This window comes from Centruroides vittatus, unplaced genomic scaffold (genome assembly GCF_030686945.1).
Source record: "Centruroides vittatus isolate TY-2023 unplaced genomic scaffold, ASM3068694v2 scaffold_435, whole genome shotgun sequence".
Taxonomy (NCBI): Eukaryota; Metazoa; Arthropoda; class Arachnida; order Scorpiones; family Buthidae; genus Centruroides; species Centruroides vittatus.
Window position 1 is genome coordinate 509433 of NW_027122708.1, and position 23371 is coordinate 532803.

At 29.9% G+C, this 23371-nt stretch overlaps 1 protein-coding gene across 3 annotated transcripts in view; it reads left to right on the forward strand.

Moving 5' to 3' along the window:
• Col4a1 (Collagen type IV alpha 1) overlaps positions 1-18964 on the forward strand; it is a 118090-nt gene extending 99126 nt beyond the window's left edge. For all 3 annotated transcript variants that reach the window (XM_067287071.1, XM_067287072.1, XM_067287073.1), the window contains 6 exons: positions 1875-2117; positions 5923-6057; positions 8672-8827; positions 11910-12218; positions 16660-16946; positions 17238-18964. In XM_067287071.1, coding sequence (XP_067143172.1) covers positions 1875-2117; positions 5923-6057; positions 8672-8827; positions 11910-12218; positions 16660-16946; positions 17238-17495 — 1388 coding nt within the window. In that variant the 3' untranslated portion in view covers positions 17496-18964. The remainder of the gene's footprint in view (positions 1-1874; positions 2118-5922; positions 6058-8671; positions 8828-11909; positions 12219-16659; positions 16947-17237) is intronic.
• The last annotated feature ends 4407 nt before the right edge of the window (positions 18965-23371 follow it).

Genomic DNA, 23371 nt, shown 5'->3' on the forward strand with positions numbered 1-23371 from the left:
TAACATTAATAGTACATTATATTTTTTATTTATTTAAAAATATGGTTAACATGTAGTTTTATTTTTCCTGTCTCTCTCTTTTTTTAAGGGGCCCAATATTTACTTCTGTGCCTGGAGCCTCAATTGATCTTAATCCACCTCTGATCATTTACATATTTCATCAATTGTAGGGATCCATCAAAGATGGATAATCTTTCAGATTAACAACTTCTCACACAATCCCTGGGAAGGATAAATCAACACACAAAAAAATAACCTTTTATATATCCCAGTATGAACAGATTTAAACAAAACAAACGTTTTTGACCATAAACTTGGTCTTCATCAGGCTATTGACCAATATAAATTTGAAACCAGAATTCAATGTGTTTAAAAATTATTTTAAATTCCAAAATATTTAAACATTGGAAAATAACTTTTGCCGTACATGCTAATAGTGATAAAAATATCCTTACATCATCACACACAAATAATAAGATGTAATTACTGATGTAGAAATGTTAGCTACTTGCTAGTGTTGTTCCTGTTTTTTCATAGCACTACCTCCATGCATATGAAATATTAGCGGCATCCTTTGCATTAATACAGTTGCCAGCCAGGCCGGCTTTGTATATTTCTAACACTTCCAGGTTGTGAAGGTGTTGAACCTGATCAGACATTTTTACCAATTTGGTCTTATGGAGGTCGGCTTGTATTTCGGGGTCAGTGGCATAGGCAGCTAGGATGGTGGTATGCCTTTGGTTGGCGATATCATATTCGTGTTCCTGTATCCTTTTGCTTAGTGAGCACTTTGTGGATCCAATGTATACCAGATATTTTTTTTTCTTTCAGATTAACATTAGCATCTTTCATTACTCTATCAAACAAATGTTAAATTGAATGGAAAGAGTATCTCCTTGACATAAACCATTATATATTATCAAAGCCTTGTGCACTTTAATTTGGGCATTCTTAATGAAAAGTTGTAGTCATGCCTACTTTTCAGTAGCTTAATTTTCTCATTCTTGATGGTAAATTTAATTCTTAAAATTTGAAAAACCTTCAAAATACACAGTAATCTCCTTTTTTAAATCATTTTTATATATTTTGCTTCTTTCCACTATATACTGAAAATTTAAAATATTGCCTGGTTTTTTGGTATGTACAATGAATTCAAGAAATAGTATTTAGATTAATTACTCTTTATTATTAAGATCCTGTAAAACCACTGCTTAGAAATTAGTATTGTATTACAAGCAATGCATGCCAATAATAATTAAAGAAATGAATAATATTGAATGCTAAACAAGCAAAAAAAGGAAAGGATGTAATGACTGCAATGTGCCATTAAATAAAAAGCTACTGACAAAATATGAATGCTAAAACATAGAATGGCAATTTGTTTAGTGCATAGAGAGTTTTTCAATGTAAACATGTGTATATAAATATAAGCATAATAAATGTTTTGTAAACAGAAAATTCTTTGTGCAATATGAAAATAGAGATAAATCAATTTTATACTTGTAGCTTTTTATTTTTCCATGGGAAAGTAGAAAAAGTATATAAGAGTAGAATGAGAATAATAAAGATTAATTTGTTAATTTGAATTTTTTATTGTTTTGTATTAATGATAATGATTTCAAACTAAACAATACATCAGAAAGAATAATATTTCTAATATATACTGTAAGAATTCATAAATATTTGCTTATAATCAAACTTAAAAAATAATTATTTTGATACATTGTGCCAAAATCTTTACAATTTTATATTGTACACAACAGAAGATTAAACACAGGTTATCTGCTTGAAACTATAGTTGTTTAGTTCAAATATTTAGAATTTATTTTGCAATGTATGTCATAATTTTTTAATGTTCTTTTTCTTGAATTTAGGAGAAGCAGGCTTTCCAGGGTTGCCTGGAAAACAAGGAATGCCAGGTGAACCAGGACCACCTGGTTTCCCAGGAGAAAAAGGCGATGCAGGTTTTCCTGGTCCACCAGGTGTGAGTGGTAGAGATGGTTTTCCTGGTTTGAAAGGTGATAGTGGAGAACCTGGTTTAACAGGTCTTAAAGGCGAGCGTGGCTTGCCAGGTCCTCCTGGTTTACCTGGAAAACAGGGACCTCAGGGATCACCTGGTAAATATAACTATAATTTATTCTTTCTTTTCAAATAAATAAAACGATCTTAATTTAAGTACTTTAAACTATATTCATACACAAATCTGTATATTACTGTATAATTAAGTTTCCTTTATTTTTAGAATAGTGAAAGGAACCTTGGGTTCCTAGAATAGAAGGATAAATTCAACTCTATCAAGAATTAATTTGTCAAATTTACAAGATATATGTTTCATTATCAAGTGTATCATGAAACAATATTTTTTAAATTCTAAAAGTTCTACAAAGAGTTGATAAATTTGCATCCTTTACTATAATAATAGTTAATGTTAACTAATGCTCATTGTATAATTATTCTGCAAACTTGAATGATCTATTGCAGCAGTAGGCAACCTATGGTCTGCAGGCCAACTCTGGCCCTCACACATATCTATGGTAATTCAACTCGTGGTTGTTTTCAAAATGTATATACTGTAGCAAACAACATGCAGAATTATATATAATTGTATAATTAGATTTATTGTAACATTTTATTATACAAAAATTCTTTGTGTTGTTTGTATATTATTATTTTGTGTATGTCCTTCTTTTTGAGAATTTTCATAATCTTTTTCAAAGGAGGACATACACACAACACAAAGAATTTGTGTATAATAAAAAGTTACAATAAATCTAATTATACAATTATATATTATTCTGCATGTTGTTTGCTACAGTATATACATTTTGAAAACAACCATGAGCTGAATTACCATAGATATATTTGAGGGCCAGAATTGGCCTGAAGACCACAGGTTGCCTACTGCTGCAATAGATCATTCAAGTTTGCAGAATAATTACACAATGAGCATTAGTTAGCATTAACTATTATTATAGTAAAGTAATATATATTTACTTTCTAGATTTATTATACAGTGGAACTTCACTTAATGAGCATAATTTATTCCAGAATCTTATTCATAACATGAAACATTCGTTAAGTGAAACAATTTTTCGCATATAAATTAATGTAAAATATGATAATGCATTCCATGCTGAAAAAAAAAATACTCAAAAATTTTATATATAACATTTATTCAAAGAAAATTATACAATATACATTGTTAAGGAGCATGAATCATCATCATCATCTTTTCTTCTAGCACAGAATGAACAAACCTAGAATGCGAATTCAATTTGCAGAAAACAAAAAAAAAAAAAAAGAATTGAAATACAGTAAAACTTGTCTATGGTGACCACCCATGGTTCCTTCAAAAAGTAGTCTTTTAGACAGGTGGTCGTCCAATACAGGTAGTACTGTAATACCATATTTCCGTATGTATTTTGTGCACTTTTTAGCCATTTCTACTAAACAAAACTCGAGGTGAGCATTTATAAGCGATTTTTTCAACGATAGAGCTATATTGGTATTGTATTTTTTCTTATCAGATAACTCGATTTACAGGAGTCATTGTGATTTTATGACAGATTTAATACCAATATTTTAAAGATTGTAATTGAGAAAATGCAAGTACTGTATTAATGCACATTTTCTTTTTTCTGAGATAATTAATTCAAGTTGTTTCTCTTCGTTTGCTTCTCAGTTATGTGTATTACGTCATCGATATAAAAGCGCATGGTATCTCTCAATCACTTTGGTTTTGATTAGTTTAATCTTATTTTAACTTAAGAAAATATTAAATATTAAAAAAATACAGTATTTTTGAAGTACAATAAGAAAAATTATTAATTAATAATAAAACTATTTTATTATTTTTTCTCATAATATGATTTCATTACATTCCAATAGCTACAATGTCATTAATTTGTGCAACAGTACAAAGCTCTTGAATTTCCATTTCTAAAATATTTTCAGCATCCAGAACACCTGCAGCATCGGGAAAAAGCCACACCTTCTAAAACATTTGCTGATAGTTTCAGAATTTACTTCCTTTCAGGCATTTTTAATCCATTTAACTGCATCCAAAACAGTCAGTTGTTTAGCAAGTTGTGTTGCACTTTCAGCACTTTCTATCCGAACAAGCAAAAATTTTACAAGTTCTTTTCTGTATAGTATCTTAAACTCCTGGATTATGCCCTGATCTAATGGTTGAAGGTGGCTCATAGTGTTGGGTGGAAGAAATTTCAATTCAGCATTTGAAAGTGAAATCTTGGGGGATGGCAGGCGGCATTGTCCAGAAAAAGTAAAATTTTCCTGTTTTGATTCCTCATTTTTTCATTTAATTTTTCTATCCATTCTTGAAAAATGTTTGCTGTCATCCAAGCTCTGGAGTTGGCTTTCCAGGTCACGCCCAAAGTTGCAATGTCAATACCTTTAAAGAATCTAGGTCAAAGTGACTTAGAAATGATCAACGTTGGTTCTTTCTCTCCTAATGCATTATAGCAAAACATTACAGTCCAGCATTCTTTCGCCATCTTGCCTCCTGAACACTTCTTTCCCTTTTCAATTAAAGTTTTATCCAGAATGGCACAAAAAAAGTCCTGTTTCATCTGTGTTATAGACATGGCAAAAATCATATCCATCTATCATTGAAAGAATACGCTGTTTCCAACCTTCTACATTAACTTGATTGATGTCACCACTTTCACCACACAAGGTACGATAAACAATGTTATGATGCTTTTGGAAACTTTCCAGCCATTCATTGCTGGCGCAAAACGACGAAATCCCTAATTTTTCTGCAAATTTGTGTCCTTTTGCCTGAATGATTGGTCCACTCAAAGGAATCCGTTTAACACTTGCCTTTTGAAACCACTCCCATATCAATTTGTTTATCTCTTCATTTGGCTGCTTTCTTTTTGTTTGCTATCCTTGTTTCCATTGCTTTCCCATTCCTCCAGTATCGACAACTTCTGTTGCAAAATTTTGAAAATTTGCATTTTCCCACTGTTAAATTTCTCTGCTAATCTCCGTTGTGATAAGCCATTTTCACTTTAATAACTTTAATATGACCTTCAAATCACAGCACTTCGCATCCAAAACATGCGAAGTGCTGTGATTTCTGACTTTCATTTTTCTGACTTTTCGAATAAACAGAAAATGAGTTTTCTTTGTAGCTGGACTAATCCATTAACACCTGCAACTAATTTCAAGAGTGGGAGAAGTGCCCAAGATGGGTTCAAACAATAGTTTAGAATAGATATATTCATGGAAATGGTCACTTATTACAGTTGTTGTATGTTGTTTTGGACCAAAAATCGCTGACCGCAGTCACGTTACCTGTATTAAATGACCACCTGTGTAAATTATATGAAGACTATGTATAAACTATTCCATGCCAGAAATTTTTGCCCGTTGAATGCAGGTGGTCACCTAAGCAGTTTTCACTGTAATTAGTTTATTACAGTATTTAATTATAGCCTTTACATAGCCCAAGAATTTGGCATATTGTTTGGTGTGTTTATTATATAATGGGCTATGGTTGTTGATGTTTATATGTAATATGTCTGAGCACAAGTTTACAAAAATGTGTGATCACAAGCAACACTAAGATGCTAGCGGAATGAGTGCTAAACACAGACTGATATAACATCCACACAATCTGGAACTCTTTCCCTCTCCTTGTCACTTGTTATGTGAAATGCCACTTGTTAAGTGAGTCATTTTTTTTTTACAATTTGTTTTGCTTGTTATGCGAATTACTTGTTATGACAGGTGCTTGTTAAGTGAGGTTTCACTATAAACTAAAAAATAAGGATAAATTGTTATATTATTGTGTATTTGAAGAATGAATGAAAACATCATATTTTATTAATACAAATAAAACTGAATATATTTTGGCATAGAATAATAAATAATTAACTAATTTTTGTTAATATTCAGGACCAAGTGGAATTCCTGGAATTCCTGGTTTGAAAGGTGATAAGGGTGAAGCTGGATTTACAGGGGCACCTGGCTTTCCTGGATTAAAAGGAGATAGAGGCATTCCAGGACCATCAGGTTTTCCTGGACCTCCAGGTAAATATAATCAATAAATAAATAAAAATTATTTCTTTATTTATAACATTAGTTAAAATGTATTCAAATACACTTACAATTATTACCTATTATAATTTAAGAAAAGAAAATTTTATAAAAATATGTTGGCTTATTAGAAAAATATACAGTAACAGACCAAATATCCAGCAAGCTTAGGAGCAGAAGTGGTCTGAATTTCTGCATTTTCCAATTCTTTGAACACAGGTTAAATATAAAATAAGCAATGAAAAGTAAAGAGCAATACTATATTTAAGACACTGTTTGCCAGTAGTCACACTGGAACTGGCATCACAACACAGCTGTATACAGCCTATCAAATTCAAAAATAACCAGTTTTTTGGAAGTAGGATATTTGGTCTGTTATTGTACGGGGTAATTCAGAAAGAATCTTCTGATTTCAAACTTTTATATTTCTAAAAATTAGACATTTGTCCTTTACATTCATGTATTACTTATCATCATTTTTAAATTGCTAAGTTTTAGATTATGAACAATAGATGGTGCTAGTATGTCATTTATGAAGCTGTTTTGGAGAAGTGAAAATGATATCTAGTCAGCAGAAAGCTTTTTGCATGCTATGGTTTGAATAATGTCAGTCAGTAATTACTGTTCAGCATGAAGTTTTTAGGAAGTACCATATGAATGCATTGATGGTTCAGAGTATTCTCAGATGACATTAACAGTTTGAGGAGACAGGATGTCTTTATAAATGAGTAAGTCTAGGGCAACCAGACATATCTGCAGAGGATGTTTAAAGAGTGAGAGACTTTTATATGCAGCATGAAGAAATTGACCTATTACACTAGTTGAGAATTGGAGATTTCTCAGCCTACTGTTTGGTGTGTGTTGAGGAAAAAATTGTGTTACAAGCCATAAAAATTGCATAACTTGCAACCGCTAAAATTTAGTGGTGAGCTGCAATGATTGAACTTCTCCCTTTACATGCAAGAGACTATGAAGGCAAACAATTTTTGCACCCAACTCATTTTCAGCGATGAGGCCACCCTTTCCATTTACCGTATTTTACGGACTATAAGACGCTACAGACTATAAGACGCACTTTAATTTTTAAGCATTTTTAAATTTTTTTTTTTAAAATACCTATAAGATGCTACGGACTATAAGACGCACCTGAATTTTGGAGGCAATTTTTCGAAGAAAAAAATGCGTCTTATAGTCCGTAAAATACGGTAAGTGGCAAAGTGGAATGTGGCTCTAGAAATCTTCATGCATGCATCACACATGAACAGAACTCACCCAAAAATGAATCCTTTTTTGTGCACTTTCCATATCTGTAAATCTTTGATATGAAAAGTGCACAAAAATTATTTTTACAGAAGAAACAGTGACTGGCACTTTACATTTGGATATGTTACAAACTAGCTTTTTCCTGAGTTGAAGGAAGATCATCTCAACTTTTCAACAAGATGGGGTACCACTCCACTGGCTTATATAGGTTTGTCATTTTCTTAACCTAGAGCTACTCCACAGTTGGCTTGGTGGCGGTGGACCAGATGACCTGGTGTTACACAGTTGGCCTCCTAGGTCTCTGGATATTGGGAATTTCCATCCTAGGTCCCATGCAACTTCTTTTCGGGGTATGTGAAAGATCAGGAGTTTGTCCCACCTATGCCCAAAGTTTATGCTAACTTTAATGCATTTATGCTGCTTTAGAAACAGTTACCAATGACACATTGGAATGTGTTTAATGTCAAGGCAATATGCAAATTCCAGTCATACATGGGACTAAAGAAACTCAAATTGAACATTTGTAAAAATACTTAGATAAATGTAAAGGAAAATTGTCTATTACTTATCATTCTGTGTTGTTAAATTTTAAAAATTAAAATTTGAAATTGGACAATTCTTTCTGAATTACCCTTTATTTTATTTCAGTTGTTCAAATTTATATAAAAAATAACTTAAATATAAATCTCATATTGCATACCTTCTATTACTTATGACATACAGGATGCGGCAGAAGTCGGGAAACATTTTTATTTCAAATAATGTTGACAAAATAGACTTTCCATATGCCAAAATAATAATTGAGTGGGAGCATCTATCTTGGCATATGGCAAGTAAATTGTCAATATTATTAAAATAAAAGGGTTTTTCTAGACTTGCTTCATCCTGTATATATGTATGGTGTGTGTATAAATCATAAATAATTGAATTATAGGATTGCATTGTATTTTTAATTAAATAATAGTGAAATCAAATGTAATTTTGTAACAATTTATGATCTGGATGTTTCAATTAAAAATAAAAGAATCTAAAGCTCCGTTTTAATATTTAAATTAAGTATCTATTTATCACTTAAGTTAAACTTCCATTGCTGAAGATTCTTTTCATTGTTATATTTTTTAAAGGTATTTTAAAAATTTTCAGTTTAACTTTCAAAATTACATTTTTATATTTAATGCATGTGATTACTCCAATTTACTTAATGTTACTAATAATGAAAATAAATAAAGTTTGAGAAATGTTACTTTTGTTATATTGTATGGAAGTACTTTGAGACAATTTTTAATGATAAAACATAATTTTGTATATCGAATGAATGATATAATGAATATGTATAAATATTTAGGTCAAAAGGGAGAGAGAGGTCTAAAAGGAGATAAAGGAGTAGTTCCACCTGCTGCTTTATTAAAAGGAGAGAAAGGAGAGAGAGGTCCACAAGGACCTCCAGGAGAAAGAGGACCACAAGGACCTCCTGGATTTGATGGTTTTCCTGGACAGCCAGGTAAAATATTTTTATTTATCTATCATTTTTGTGACAGTATGAAATTAATGATTGTTATTTAGTTATTATTTTATTGTTTGATAATTTTGTTGGCTGGCAGCATAGCCAGCATGAGAATGGTGGTCTTATCCAGTGTTTGAATGATCCTAATGAACTGAGATTGATCAATGACTAAGTAAGTACTAAATCTGTAAACAGATATCCGCGAAGAACATATGATGGCAGCAATATTTTAATGATGAAATTAAACCACTGCCAAGGAGGCCAGAAAATTTTCCAACAACAATTTGAAACTTGCTAAATAGAGGATGATGATTAATTTTAAATTCACAGACCATGAATGAATTCTAGTACTCCGTATAGTATAAAAATACTCAATGAATTATAGTAGTCTGTGGAGAAAGGACACCAATCAAAATGTTGCAACCTCAAAAGTTTTCACTAAAAATTAAGTATATATTTTTTAACATATTTTTTCCTAAATAACTTGTCTACAACTTTGAATTATAGGCATTAAAATTATTTCATTAAGTTAATTTTAGTATTTTGGCTCAATCTGGCATCAAAACAATGTCATATAGTCCTTTTCTACAGCAAAGTTGACTAAGCCTGTTTTAGGTGCATTAAATGAAAATAAAATATAAAAGTACATATTTTTTATTATAAAAAAAATTACTAGGACACATATATTGCTGAGGAAAAATCAATCAATAACATATCAATGGATTATTTAAAAATACACCACCATTAACCTGTGATTACATGTAGTAACAGTGATTTTTGGCACCCACTATATTTTGAGGGCATTTTTTACCAAATAGATTTACTTATCTGTGTTTCCATGATATCAATCCATGGTACATGCAATCCATGTAAAAATTTTTTACATTTATTATAGGCCCTCAAAAACTGCTGCCTTACACATGCAGTCATGTACAATTTTTCTTTATTTCACATGATTACATGCATAAACTGTTGATTTTCTGCTATGACACCATTTTTGGTGAACTAATGTCATTTCTAATGCACATGAAGGTCAGGCATGATGCTATGGATGACTTCATGACATGACAGTCTGCAGGTTGCTACAATCTTGAATACTTGCCTCTGTAAGTTAGCCTGGGGTATTATGACCTTCGACAATTTAAATGTTTTTGCAGCTTAATTTCAGCCCCAAAAAATACAGAAAAATCATTTCCTGGTCCTTTTGAGAAATACCTCAGTCTTTCCATCATTCATTTCCAGTTGAACTAGTTTCACATTAGCCTATGCAAATTGTGGGATAATGTCATCATCTCAATCTTTATATTATATATTTTCTTGAAGGAAAATGATTGAAAGGAAAGCTCCCTATAAGGGATCCTGGTGAAGGATGTCATTCTGTAAAGAAAACAATTTCTTGTAAACTAAACAATGTATGACAATGAAATTATGCACATGCAGAGAAGACATGTCACAAGATTTTTCAGAATCATCAAATTCAAGGAATAGCAGTTATATGTGGTGTAATTATGCATGAAAAATCAATGAGGAATTGCCACCTTATGCATGTGATTGTAGGTTTAAAAAATATATGAAAAGAAACAATTAAATTATTCAAATAGGCAATATCTACAGAAAAAGAAAATACACCATTAAAGACATATATGGAAAGGACAACTTTCACAATCTCCTTAAACATCCTTTCACAATCACTGGAACAAAATCAATATTGGTTTTTTCTTTTTGTATATGTCTTCAATAGTGTATATTTTTTACACATTTTTTAAAATATACATTTTATCTAGAATTTTTAGAATCTTTTTCTTTAAAAAGAAAATATGTTGAAGAACTTTAAAATATGGCTCTCATATAAAGAAATTAATGATAAGCATCAGCTATTTATGCATTTCACAGTAAAACCTAAAAAATGAAAACTTTTAAATTACATTAAAAATAACAAAAGGATGAAAACATATTTGTTCTTTATATTTTCTTGAAGGAAAATGTTCAAAAAAATATTTAAACAAAAATGAATTTCATATAATACCTCTGGATTTTTATTTGAACTATAATATAGCTAATTAATTATATAGATGATTCAGCAAATGACTTGTATGGTGTATTTTCTAAATTAAATTAATTGTCTGGAAAGGAAGATCAGATTGCAAATTATGCTAACCAAACATCAATGTTCTGCACAGTAAGCAGGAATTGTGGGTTCAAGTCTTGTTCTGGATCAATCTTTTCTTTGAGAATATTCTAAAGTAATCAATTTATTTCAAATTATTAAATGTAATAATTTGAAATAAATTGATTATGGAACAAGAAATCTGTAAATTATTGATAAAAGGAATTAATTTTAAAATGTATAGGAAGAAAACTGTTATTTTCAGTCTAAATTTACAGAACTAAACATCAATGTTCATATAAGATTTCTTACATATAAATTACATTAATATACAGTCAAACCTGTTTTTATGCGCTCTTTTTATGTGCGATTTTTATTTGTGCGATTTTTTTAATGCGAATTTTTAATTTGTGCGGTATAGTTGGCGACTAGTCTCGTGCGATTCGTCATGTCTCACGTTGACTTATTATAGCTAAATAAACTTATTATAGCATAAATGCACTAATTATAGTAATATTATTGCATGAATATGCGAAAAATGAAATAATTTACTTTTTAAGTCAACAAAACACCACCTGGACAAAAATATGTAAAACAGACGATAGACCAAGACGATGCAGTCAAGTGCTGACATCTGTTGTCAATAAATTCTATTTCGTACGGTTTTGAGTTATTTTCTATGTGAGACTTTTTTTATGCGGTCCCTATTCACCGCATAAAAAAATTATATTTTTTAATTGTGTTGCGAAAACTATTATTTACAGCCATTCGTGAAGTTTCGTGAGATTTTTTTTAATGCGTTTTTTTTAATGCGGTCCCTATCCCCCGCATAAAAACAGGTTTGACTGTATATTTAAGTTTTTCAAACAAACTAACTATCACATAAAGAATTAATTAGTAAGATATCATAATTAAAATAAACTTGAACTACAAGTGATTAGGAATTTAACAAATATTATTTTTAAAATTTAGGTCTTAAAGGTGAACAAGGAAGAATAGGTCCTGCTGGACTTCCAGGACCACCTGGCCCTCCTGGTTTCAAAGGAGACCGTGGTTTACCTGGACTGAATGGAGCTCCTGGTCGACCAGGAAGTAGGGGTCCACCAGGTGTTCCAGGTGTACCAGGATCACCAGGCGGTGATTATTTAATGGGTATTCTCTTAGTAAGGCATAGTCAATCATCAAATATTCCACAATGTCCAAATGGAATGGCTACACTATGGTCTGGATACAGTTTATTATATATTGAAGGAAACGAAAAATCTCATAATCAAGATCTAGGTAAGAATTACAAAAATATTTTGGAATAAATATTTGAAATGTGCATTATTTTAAGTGAATTAAATTTTTATATTAATAAAAGTAAATTTGTATTTATTCATGGATTAAAGAGCATGGTTTCGGATTATGCAAAATATAGTAGTCTTCCTTTATAGCAGTCCCAAAATTAGCAATTCATTATCATATAATGACCAAAAAGAGAAGGTTACAGCTGTTCTATAATAAGCATAATGCTATTTTACTGTTATAATAATTCTGGTATCTAGTTCAGTACATGGGAACAACAGCACATCACTGTTGAAATATCCTAGCAATCAAAATACAATCCAATTTATTATAAGTTCTCATTAAAATTATAAAAGCTTTGTTTTAGTTGCAATATGTGACAGGATAGCTCAGTGTTTCCCCTAGGGCCACAAGTAAAAATCAATTTTTGGGGAGCCAGAGCAAACTCTAGGGGGACCACAGTCAGAATTAAAAAAAATATTGAAGTTTAATCATTTTCATATAATTTTAATAAGTAAATTATTAGAGAAATGTATATAGATTATTAAAATATTGTACAAAAGTAAATTTGATGAGAAAATTTTGAACCTAAAATGTTTTATTTGTTATCAGACAATATACATACATTTATTTCTTGTAAACAAAGACACGTTGAATCTTGCACATTTATGCAAAGCATGTCATTTTCATTTTTTTCCAAAAGATGTTCACTATTAAAATGTAGGTCTACTGCATGCAAATGTATAGAGTACATATACTGTGAAACTTCAATTTAGCACTACTATTTGTTCACCTCTGAAATTGGCATAAAATTTAGTGTGGAGTTACAAGTGCTCATGTTAGATATAAACAAAAAGAAAATTTCTGGATAAGTAGTTAAATGGCAAGTAAATTTCCATAGCTCTGGAAGAAGACCAATATATATTTTACTGCATTTCCCACATCTTGTCAAATCTGAATTTAGTCAGGTTATTCATCTGGTCTTGAAAGCTCAACCATCTTGTAATCATGAATAAAGGTGATCTTCATTTGTTGCTAACATTGCAACCAGACATTAAAAATCAGCTACAAGGATCACACTAAATAAAGTAAATGGCAATTTATTACATGTTTTATTTTTAAAAATGAATGTATAATAGTAGTTCATAAGAAATATGCTATAATTATTTTAATTAAAAATCAATTTTGTAATATATGAAAAAATGGTGATATTTTTAATGTTTATTTTTTAAATTTTTTCCCAAGCTACTATTATGGAGGACCACAGAAAAATATTAAGCTCAAAGGGGCTAAAGGTTGAGAAATACTGGGATAGCTGACCTTTATTCATTCTAATAGCGGACAGATAACTTGACCCAGATGCCTAGTCTCAATAGTAGCATATATTAAGAGTATCACAAGTAAGAACTCATTAAGTGAGATCATTCTCTAAATGAGTACTTACTCTTTAATACTTGCAAAAATTGTAATATGTAAATATGAAAAATCATGATGATAGATTCTGATAATGAGAAAAAAATACTCTGTATTTGAAAATTCCAGACTTATAAACATCTGGCTCATAACACTCCAGGCATTATGCTGATAGGAAAAAATAAGATATGGATTATAGATGTGACAGTTCCAGGTGATAGCAGAGTGGATAAAAACAATAAGAGAAAGTCATTAAGTATATGGACCTTCATATTGAGGTTGAATGATTTGGAAAAAAAAGACAGCCATAGTTCCAATTGTGGTCAGAAGAGTAGGAGCCTTCTCAAGAGATTTGGAACAACACCTGAGAAACCTAGAGCTTGACAGAATCAACATCTGTATGATATAGAACAAGGGTGGGCAACCTTTTTTATAACATGGGCCAGAATAAATTTTACGTTTTTTCTGCGGGCCGTAGTAGTTAATTGACGCCTTCTGGTGACCTGTAATTTTTTAGTCTGCACAAATAGATCTCAAAGAGAGGGTAGATTCAACAAGGCGTCGCAGGTAAGGACCTTACCTGCGACTTCTTGTTGAATTTTTCGTTGAGGTTAAGCCTAACAAATTTTTTTTTATATAAATAATAATCATGTTTACTGTGTTGTTAAAAATTATTTTTTATGTTGCACAAACAAAATAAACATATTGAAAAATATAAAAACAAAAAAGTTTGTTTTAAATATAAAAATTATGATGTATAGCGACATCTAGTATCAAAAACGTTCCGATGCAGACACGAAAATATTCAGGAACAATGCTTAAGAGATTAATATTCAATTTAAACTAGACGAATTACATCAAAAAATATTTATTTATAATTCTTCTAAAGATCTCACGGGCCGGATAGAAACTTTTTGCGGGCTGTAGCTGGTCCGTGGGCCAGAGGTTGCCCACTGTTGATATAGAAGGTTGCACTACTTGGAACAGCATACATTTTGCATAAATACCTTTAGATATCCCAGGTCTCTGAGGGAGATTCAATGTTTAGGAACCAAATCCTGCCATTAATAGTTGAGGAGCTGTGTTTGAGTTATATAATAATCTTCACTATAAACAAAAACAAACATAGCATTCTTTTTGTAGAAACAAGAGTTTTTCTACAAAAGTAAGAATCATCACAATTACAAAAACTGTACTCTTGCAAACAAAAACAGTACAGTGTTGTGTAGGTTGAATGGTGTATACTGATGCAAATCAAAATGCATAGACACAGTCAGCCAGGATCATATTAACAGAACTGCATCAAACTGCTGGCTGACTCATGGAGATCTCTTTGGGGAGACAGAAGGATTCATAATTGCTATACTAGACCAGTCATAAATACAAGAAACTCCATCCTGAAAGACAATTTCAGATGACACAGGAAATGTTATATCAACATATCATATTAGGTTGCAAGCTTTTAATGTAAACTGACCATTACCAAACTGACCTAAGTTTACATTGACATAACCAAGCAACAAATATATCAAATTTTGATATAACCAAATATATATCAAATATATATAACCAAAGCTTACACATAAACACAAACGATTACAAACCAGTAGTTATGTTATAAATACACCTCAATCATAGAAAACAAGAGACAAAATATACTCCGAGTAAGCTATAATCATAGACAGAATAATCCATCACAACAGATCAGACATCACTTTCATTATAGCTGTAACTAAGACATATGTATACTGAAAAAATAGTTTGTTGCATGTTTTAAATACCCAGAACTCACCCAGAAATAAAGTGCCTGTAGAAAACGAGTAAGAAAAGTCTGTAGTCTTTTTTGCACAGGTGTTATACCACATTCACTACAACAAAGTCTAGAAATATTAAGACTTTGCAACAGCACATATATTACACTACAGAAAGCCACTGTACTAAACACCAGTCACATACATGAAGTGCACAAACATAATAATAGTTTGTTTTTTATAGCTATGCCTTGATCTGGGTACAGCATAACACTAAGCACTAATATTAATTGAATAAGATACATTCTATTAATATCATAATAATAAACTGCATTCACATTCATAGAATCAAGTAATTAATTTGAATTTTTCATTTTTCTGATTCAACTGTCATTCAATTATCAAAAAAAAGACAAATTAGTTTTTATATCAATTAAAATTAAAAAAACTAATATTTTTAAAAGTATTTAAAGTTTTGGAGTATTTTTCTTATGGAGGTACGAAATTATATAACACAATTTCCATCTTCCCACCAAAATTAGAAAATATTTGGAAAATTGGTCAAAAATTGTCATGATGGTAAATCTAAAAGTCACCATAAAACAAGTATAGTTTACAATGAGTTCTTAAATCTCTATTAAAAACATGCATTAGGTGATTAACTTAATCATATATTAAACTGTTAATTTAATTTAAATAACTAAATTATATATTTCTTTACAGAACTAAACATTAATTAGAAATACATTCATCTGAAATACTAGAAACAAATGGCATGATTATTTATTTGTTTAAATATTTTTTTAATCTTTTTTTGACTTCATTCGGAGACCTTTTAAGTCTCTGATTGAAACCAAAAAAAGATTCTAACACACACAAACATAATCCTAAATTAAATTTTATCATATATATTTATTTAAGCAATGCTATGCAATTAGTGTATTTATTTGTCATTATTTTAAATCTTTTTAGAATAGAAGGATAAACATACATCAAATGAAACCCAATATCATAAGCAAATACACCAACAACTGCCGTAAATGATCGAGCTAAATTTTGGATAAATGATTATAGATTAGAAATAAATTTAGGTGCCATCTCTTATAAGAGATGGTGCCTAAATAGAAGGGCTTAGTAGTGTAAGAAATTTTTATATAACAAATGAAAAAATTTAGTGTTTTTAACATAGAATTACAATTTGTTATAAACTAAAACATGATTTTTTGAAAATAATATCAGAAGATAATTTAAGATAATTTGTAACTTTTTAGGTTATGCTGGATCTTGTTTAAAAAGATTTAGTACAATGCCGTTCCTATTCTGTGACTTTAATAGTGTGTGCAATTATGCAAGTCGTAATGACAAATCATATTGGTTGTCCACAAATGCACCAATTCCCATGATGCCAGTCGGCGAAGATACCATTCGTCAATATATCAGTCGATGTGTTGTTTGTGAAGCACCAGCTAATGCCATAGCCGTCCACAGCCAGTCGTTAATAATACCAGATTGTCCTGGTGGTTGGAAACTTCTATGGATTGGATACAGCTTTGCCATGGTGAGAAATTAATATAATCAATCACTGCATTCTGACTCAACTATACATCTGACAAGATGCTTTATTCAGAGACTTAAATATATTGTTTTTGGTGAAACAGAAACCCTGAGGGTGGAACACAGCTCCAAAAGTGCTTGGTTCATATGTTATACTGAGAATGATATATTGAAGTCTATCCAAATAAGGCCATTTTGTCAGATGCTGAGCAATTAGTATATATATAACTAATCAAATGATTAGTCATCACACTATAATTATATCAAAAAAATTATTATTACTTTTCTTTAATAGCATACTGCTGCTGGTGCAGAGGGTGGTGGGCAATCACTGTCGAGTCCAGGCAGTTGTTTAGAAGACTTTAGAGCCACGCCGTTCATCGAATGTAATGGTGCTCGTGGGACATGCCATTACTTTGCTAACAAATTTAGTTTCTGGCTCTCAACAATTGACAATGACAATGAATTTGAACGGCCAAAAAGCACTACACTTAAAGCTGGCAATCTCTTGACTAAAATAAGTAGGTGTGCAGTATGTTTGAAGATAACTTAATGAAAAGAAGCTGTAATGCAGAGTGTCAGCAATTGTGTAATGATAGGGAAATTGGTGTTTATTTAAAACTCTTCAGTGAAAGAGTTTTAGTCTTACTTCCTGTGGCTAATCTGAAATCTACTTGGAAGCTTTATACAATTCCTGTCTCTATCAAAAATCATAAACATCCCAAAAGTACTCTCTTTTATATAACTTTTGTATCGTAAGTTAGTAGCTTATTAAAAATTTAATTGTATAACTTTTATACATTTGAATTTGAATTCAATGGTGCTATAAAATGCATGCTGAAGGGCCTTTAAATAGTGCCCCATTATGCATCAAAGTGTACACATATTATTTGTGGGGTTAAGTTTTGTGTGATGCATTAATGTAACTTTATTTCATTTAATTTAGATTTTTAAAAATGTGTTGTTTTCTTATGTTAAAAATTTCCATCAGAAGCACTTAATGCTTTTAAAACATTATGTTCATAAAATTATACGAAAGTGTTGTGTTGTGAAGTCTTTGCTACTACTGTGTAATTCTATTTATTGCAAGCTTATCAATAATATAAAAATCTGAAATATGCTTTCTAGTTTTGTAAATATATTTTAGTATTTTTTTTTTGCTTATTTCTGATTCAGTGTTGCATCACATAACAACTAACCCCATTTAATGCATTTAATGATGTTTATCATGTCAAAAAAAGTTTTTTCTTTATTTCATCATAGAAGCATTCAATTTTTGGCAGCTTCCAAACAGAAAAAAAATTTCACAACTATATTATGTGATGTTATTGTATATGTTTTTAAATTCTCTTGAAAATATATTTTTAATACTATCACAGATATGATAAATGGAAAATTTTCTAATTGAATACTCAAGGCAGCTTTATAAAAATACTTACTGTCTTCATTCTTTAGTAAATTAATAATCTTATTGACTACATAAATATATAGATATATATGTATGTGTATATATATATATATATCACTTGTATGAATTGTCTTTCAAAAGTTTTCACCTATAATTCAACCACTGCCATTGTGTAAATTGTGACTTAATTTTAAATGAGATGTACGTGCTTTAACTATTGTATATGATACTGTAAGTATCATTTTGTCTAAATAAATTATCATTAAATTCAGTAAAATATATTCAAATTTATTTTTTTGAGAGAGAAATGAAAAATTTATTTTTAACATATGTAATAATGATTTTAGAAATGGTAGCTTCTATTCACTGTTGATGATGTAAGAAGGCAAGAGAAGGAAATCAAATTTTCATTAACATCAAACTTTTTTGTTAAATATCTCATAAACTGAATAATGAGAACACTGCCTATTAAAAAATTTCCATTGTTCTCACTGCCATTATTGGTATAGACTAGTCTCATGTTTTTTTCTTTATTGTTATCACTTGTAAATTAACGGATTTTTATGTGTTGCTCTAGCTTCTTAAGGAATCAATAAAATGATGCTTCTCTTGTATATATTTTTATTCATACTATCTTTCTTGTGATTTCTGTACATTTATTAAAAATTACAAAACATATATTCCTTTTAATAATTGAATATTTTATATTTTTTAATAAAATAATTATTAGTAAAATTGTATAATTACATAACAAAATATAACTCATAAATAATAATTCTATAAATTTTAACATACGTAAAATATAATCTAAGAAATATTTAAATAATAAATTAAATATGATTTACTATGGTATTACTAAATTTGAACACTTTCACTAGAGATGGAATGATATTGTGCCTGAGTCCAGGCTCAATACTGAAGATTGTGATTTTATCATCTTTGTTCATAAATATTTCTGAATCGTCTTGAATTTTAGATACGAAGCTGAAGCTTAAAAGAAAATGAATAACTTATTAAAGTCAGTGGGTATGTTCCAGGATGCATCAAACAATGCTTCAGCGAACTACAATGTACTAAAATATGTTTCGATATTCACTGATGAGTTCATCGGTGCAGTGACTGATGCACATTTCGACTAGAGACAGTCGGCTAAGCCACCATCTCATTGAAATATAAATTTCAAGTTTCATTTACAAAGAGAATATGGATGTTTATATTTTAATACAAGTAAGCCCAATTATTAGATTAAAGCCAAGTGATTGATGGATTATATCAGGCTATATTATTATTAATAATATTGGGCTAACATTTAATTATTAATAGTAGCATTGATATAGCCCAATACAATCCAGCAATCATTTGGCTTTACTTATTTTTATTACACACATAATTACCATTTGTTTTATTTAGATAGAAATATCTTACCTTTTTTATTTTTTAGGCCTCAGTATTTGAAATGTTAGAAATAAAATTAAATTGTCAGCATTGAAACATTGAAAGCAGGAAAGGAGGAGAATAACTATTGTAATTGCCAAATAGATTATTTCCCTTCCATTAGCATGCATTAACATGTATTAAAATATACTGTATATCATTTCTCAGATGTCAACATAGAATCTAAAAAAAAAAATAAGAATACAATCTTACAAGTGTTAGTTATAATTACTACTACTATTTACTTAGGGATAATAGAAATGAGCATTAATGAAATTGATATCACCTGATTTTATATTCTTCATTATGATGTAACAAAGAATTTAGTTTGAATTTTTCTTTTGCTTATATGATTGGTCAAAACATTTTAAAAGCTTTTTATGATTAACACAAGTTTCATGTAGCAAAGTACTTCACAAAAAACCTACAGTAAAATAATGACAATTCAAATATCATCATCATCATCATATTTTTATTTTAGTTAATGTATTCAGTTGGATAGCCAGATGGCCAAGTGGATGAGGTGGCAGCCAATCAGTTTCAGAGGGACCAGGGATCAAATCCAGATGGGTTGAAAAACTCCAGAAATTTTTAGGGGTGCTCTGTCTGGATATATTGGGCCCCTTCCATCATCATCCCACCCCATTGTGGGCCTGGCTGAACTAACGGGCTTGCTTAAAAGGCCTTCTTAGTACCCAAGGAAAAAAAAAATATATTCAGTTGAGTCTCTTCCAATTTTCTAGTAATCAATATTATGCTTATTATATACTTTTCAAAACAAAGTCGTCAAGTTACATTACATCTTAAAAGGAAGCTCCACTTTTTGTTATAAATGTTTCACTAAACTTAAATGGAAAGAACTTCAAACATTAGGAGTCAGATTATAAGAATTTAATTTGGTTTATTTTCTATAAAGACATACTGTACATCTATTGAAAAAAATTTTCTATACAACTATTTATATGTTTTATACCATGAGATTTTTGTTTTTTACAGATTTACAATATTCTACAAATCCATGCAAATACTTAGAATATGAACTCTTATGCATTACTAACATTATTATTAGAAATTAACTTTATTGCAAACTTTCTGATAAGTTATTCTTCGCATAAACAGGAAAAAAATTATTTTTAAAAGTAACAATTCAAATGTCTCGTTCATAAAATGCCATATTTCTTTTCATATAGGTCTATTATAAACATTTAATAAAACAACATTTTGTTAACCCAGTTTAATATTTCTTCATTACTTCAAACATATTTGATAACATTTGAAAAGAGGAAAACACAGCCACTTTTAAGGCAATCAAAAGTTTATTAAAAGAAACATTTTCAGACTTGCTTGATCCAGCTTCAGCTCATTTAATACTTCAAATTGAATGTAGGAGTAAACACAGATATAGTTGATTTAAAAAATTTTTTAAATCTTTGCTTAACATTATCTCAAACCTCGTACACAAAATAACTGTTTCTAAATTAAACACCTATATTTGAAAAAAACCAATAAATATTATGCAACCGTGTTATACATTTAGTATGTGTTCACTTAAGTTTCCACGACAAAGATTTTGGGTATCATAATTGATCACCGCATTCCTATGCCACATGGACTCGTTTAATAGACTCCCTACATTTTTCACACTGCACCAAAGTACAGAAAAAGGTTCCCTACATCATAAAAGCAATTTTTATTCATTTTAAAATATAAACTTATCACAATGTAGGTAAAGTTAATACAGTAAAACTTGTGTAAACTGGAACAACATGGTACTGAATAATTTTTTCCATTTTGAACATGTTTTAGTATTTTTCTTTTCTTTCTTGTTTATCTTTAAACTACACCTGATAAATGTTAATGGTTATGTTCACTTTTATAGTAAAAAACTACTTTTACATATGCAAAGTATTATATTACAGAGTACTAGGCTTAATCCAGAATGTTCAAACTAAAGATAGGTATATTCAAATGAAAGAATTGAGAACTACTCCAATAACTTGTGTTAAGTATTCATATTTTTCTTATATGCAATACTTTTAAGTTTATGCAATGGCAATTAAGCCAATTTAAATACAAACACCAACGTCTTGCTTTCTGTGAGAAATTCTAATTGCTGTACAGAGACCAAGTTATTCTGAGATTTGGTTTCTCAAGAAATTTTATTATCCTAATTCATCATTTGCTTCAATTTCTATAATTATTAATATGTTAATCAACTTTTTTAAAAAAATTGCCAGGACATATCATCTTGTATGTATAGTCTTACAAAAAAATATATATTTCTCGACAATGTTAATCAACTTGTTTTTGAATATTTGGTACTAGATAGTTACTAACAAGTCAAATTAGCACACTGTTATCTTATTCTCCTTGTTTTCTTAAATCACATGTTCAGGGGTGGACCTACATAGGGGCTAATAGGGCTTAAGCTCTGAGCCCCAAGTGTCGAGGGTCCACAAAAATTGAATTATCATCATAAATGTTTAATACTTTTTCATTAACATTTCATAAATATATTTCAACTCTGATTTCGATGTTATAAAAAATGAATTTTAAACCCCAACTTAAAGATTCTTAATCTAACAAAATATGGGGGCCCCATTGGACTTCAATAAGTCCTAGGCCCTGAAAAACCTAGATCTGCCCCTGCTTGTTCTCAAGAACTTGATTCTTGGAAACTCATTCAATTCTTGAAATTTTATGATTCTTAAAAGTATTCAATCCTACTCCTAGTTAATTCCAACAAAGATTAATATTAAACAAAAACATTGTGTCCCTTGTTGCAAGATCTTCGTTTCTCTGACAAGGTTCAAAATCATTCTTGGAATGGTTGGTTATGTTCTGTGATGACTCTTATACTTGGAAGCAATTTTACTCATTTGACTATAAATGGAATCTTAGTTTTTCATTTTATTCAGATTACATTGTTTCCACACTGAACAGGTTTCCAGCTTGTAGTAAAATTTAACATAGAAAATTACTGTTCCAAAGAACTTTTTCAGTTTAAGCAGATTTCCATTTTATTCATGTTCCATTCTAGACAGGTTTACTGTATAAGTTTGCAGGGTTGCACAATACTTTTGTTAAATGTGTTTATTTTCAAACATAGGTGCTTAATTTATAAATAATTGTTATTTAACCTACTTAGCATTACCTCAAATTTTGTAAAGATTTTAAGAATGTTTTAAATTGCATATATCTCTGGAACTCCACGACTCCTACATTCAATTCAAAACATTAAAATGAGTTGAGGCTGGACTAAGGCAAAGGCCAGAAACATCTGCCTTTTATAAAACTTTTGGCGGCACTAAAAGTGGCTGTGTTTTTTCACATTTTATTATACATACATATCATTATTTCCTACTCTTTTGGTAAATAATTTATTTTTCAAAGCGATTAATTTTATAATTGAAAAATCGAGTTTTTAAAGAACTTGCCATTCCCAGAAAGCCGAGTTCATATTAACAATGTTTTTTAAATAGTTTTAAAAAATTACTTTCATAAGAAAATAATTTTTTATGATAAAATCTATCAGGAGAGAACACAAATTCTAAAAATTTTAGGAGTCGAAGCTTCTCTATTGGAAA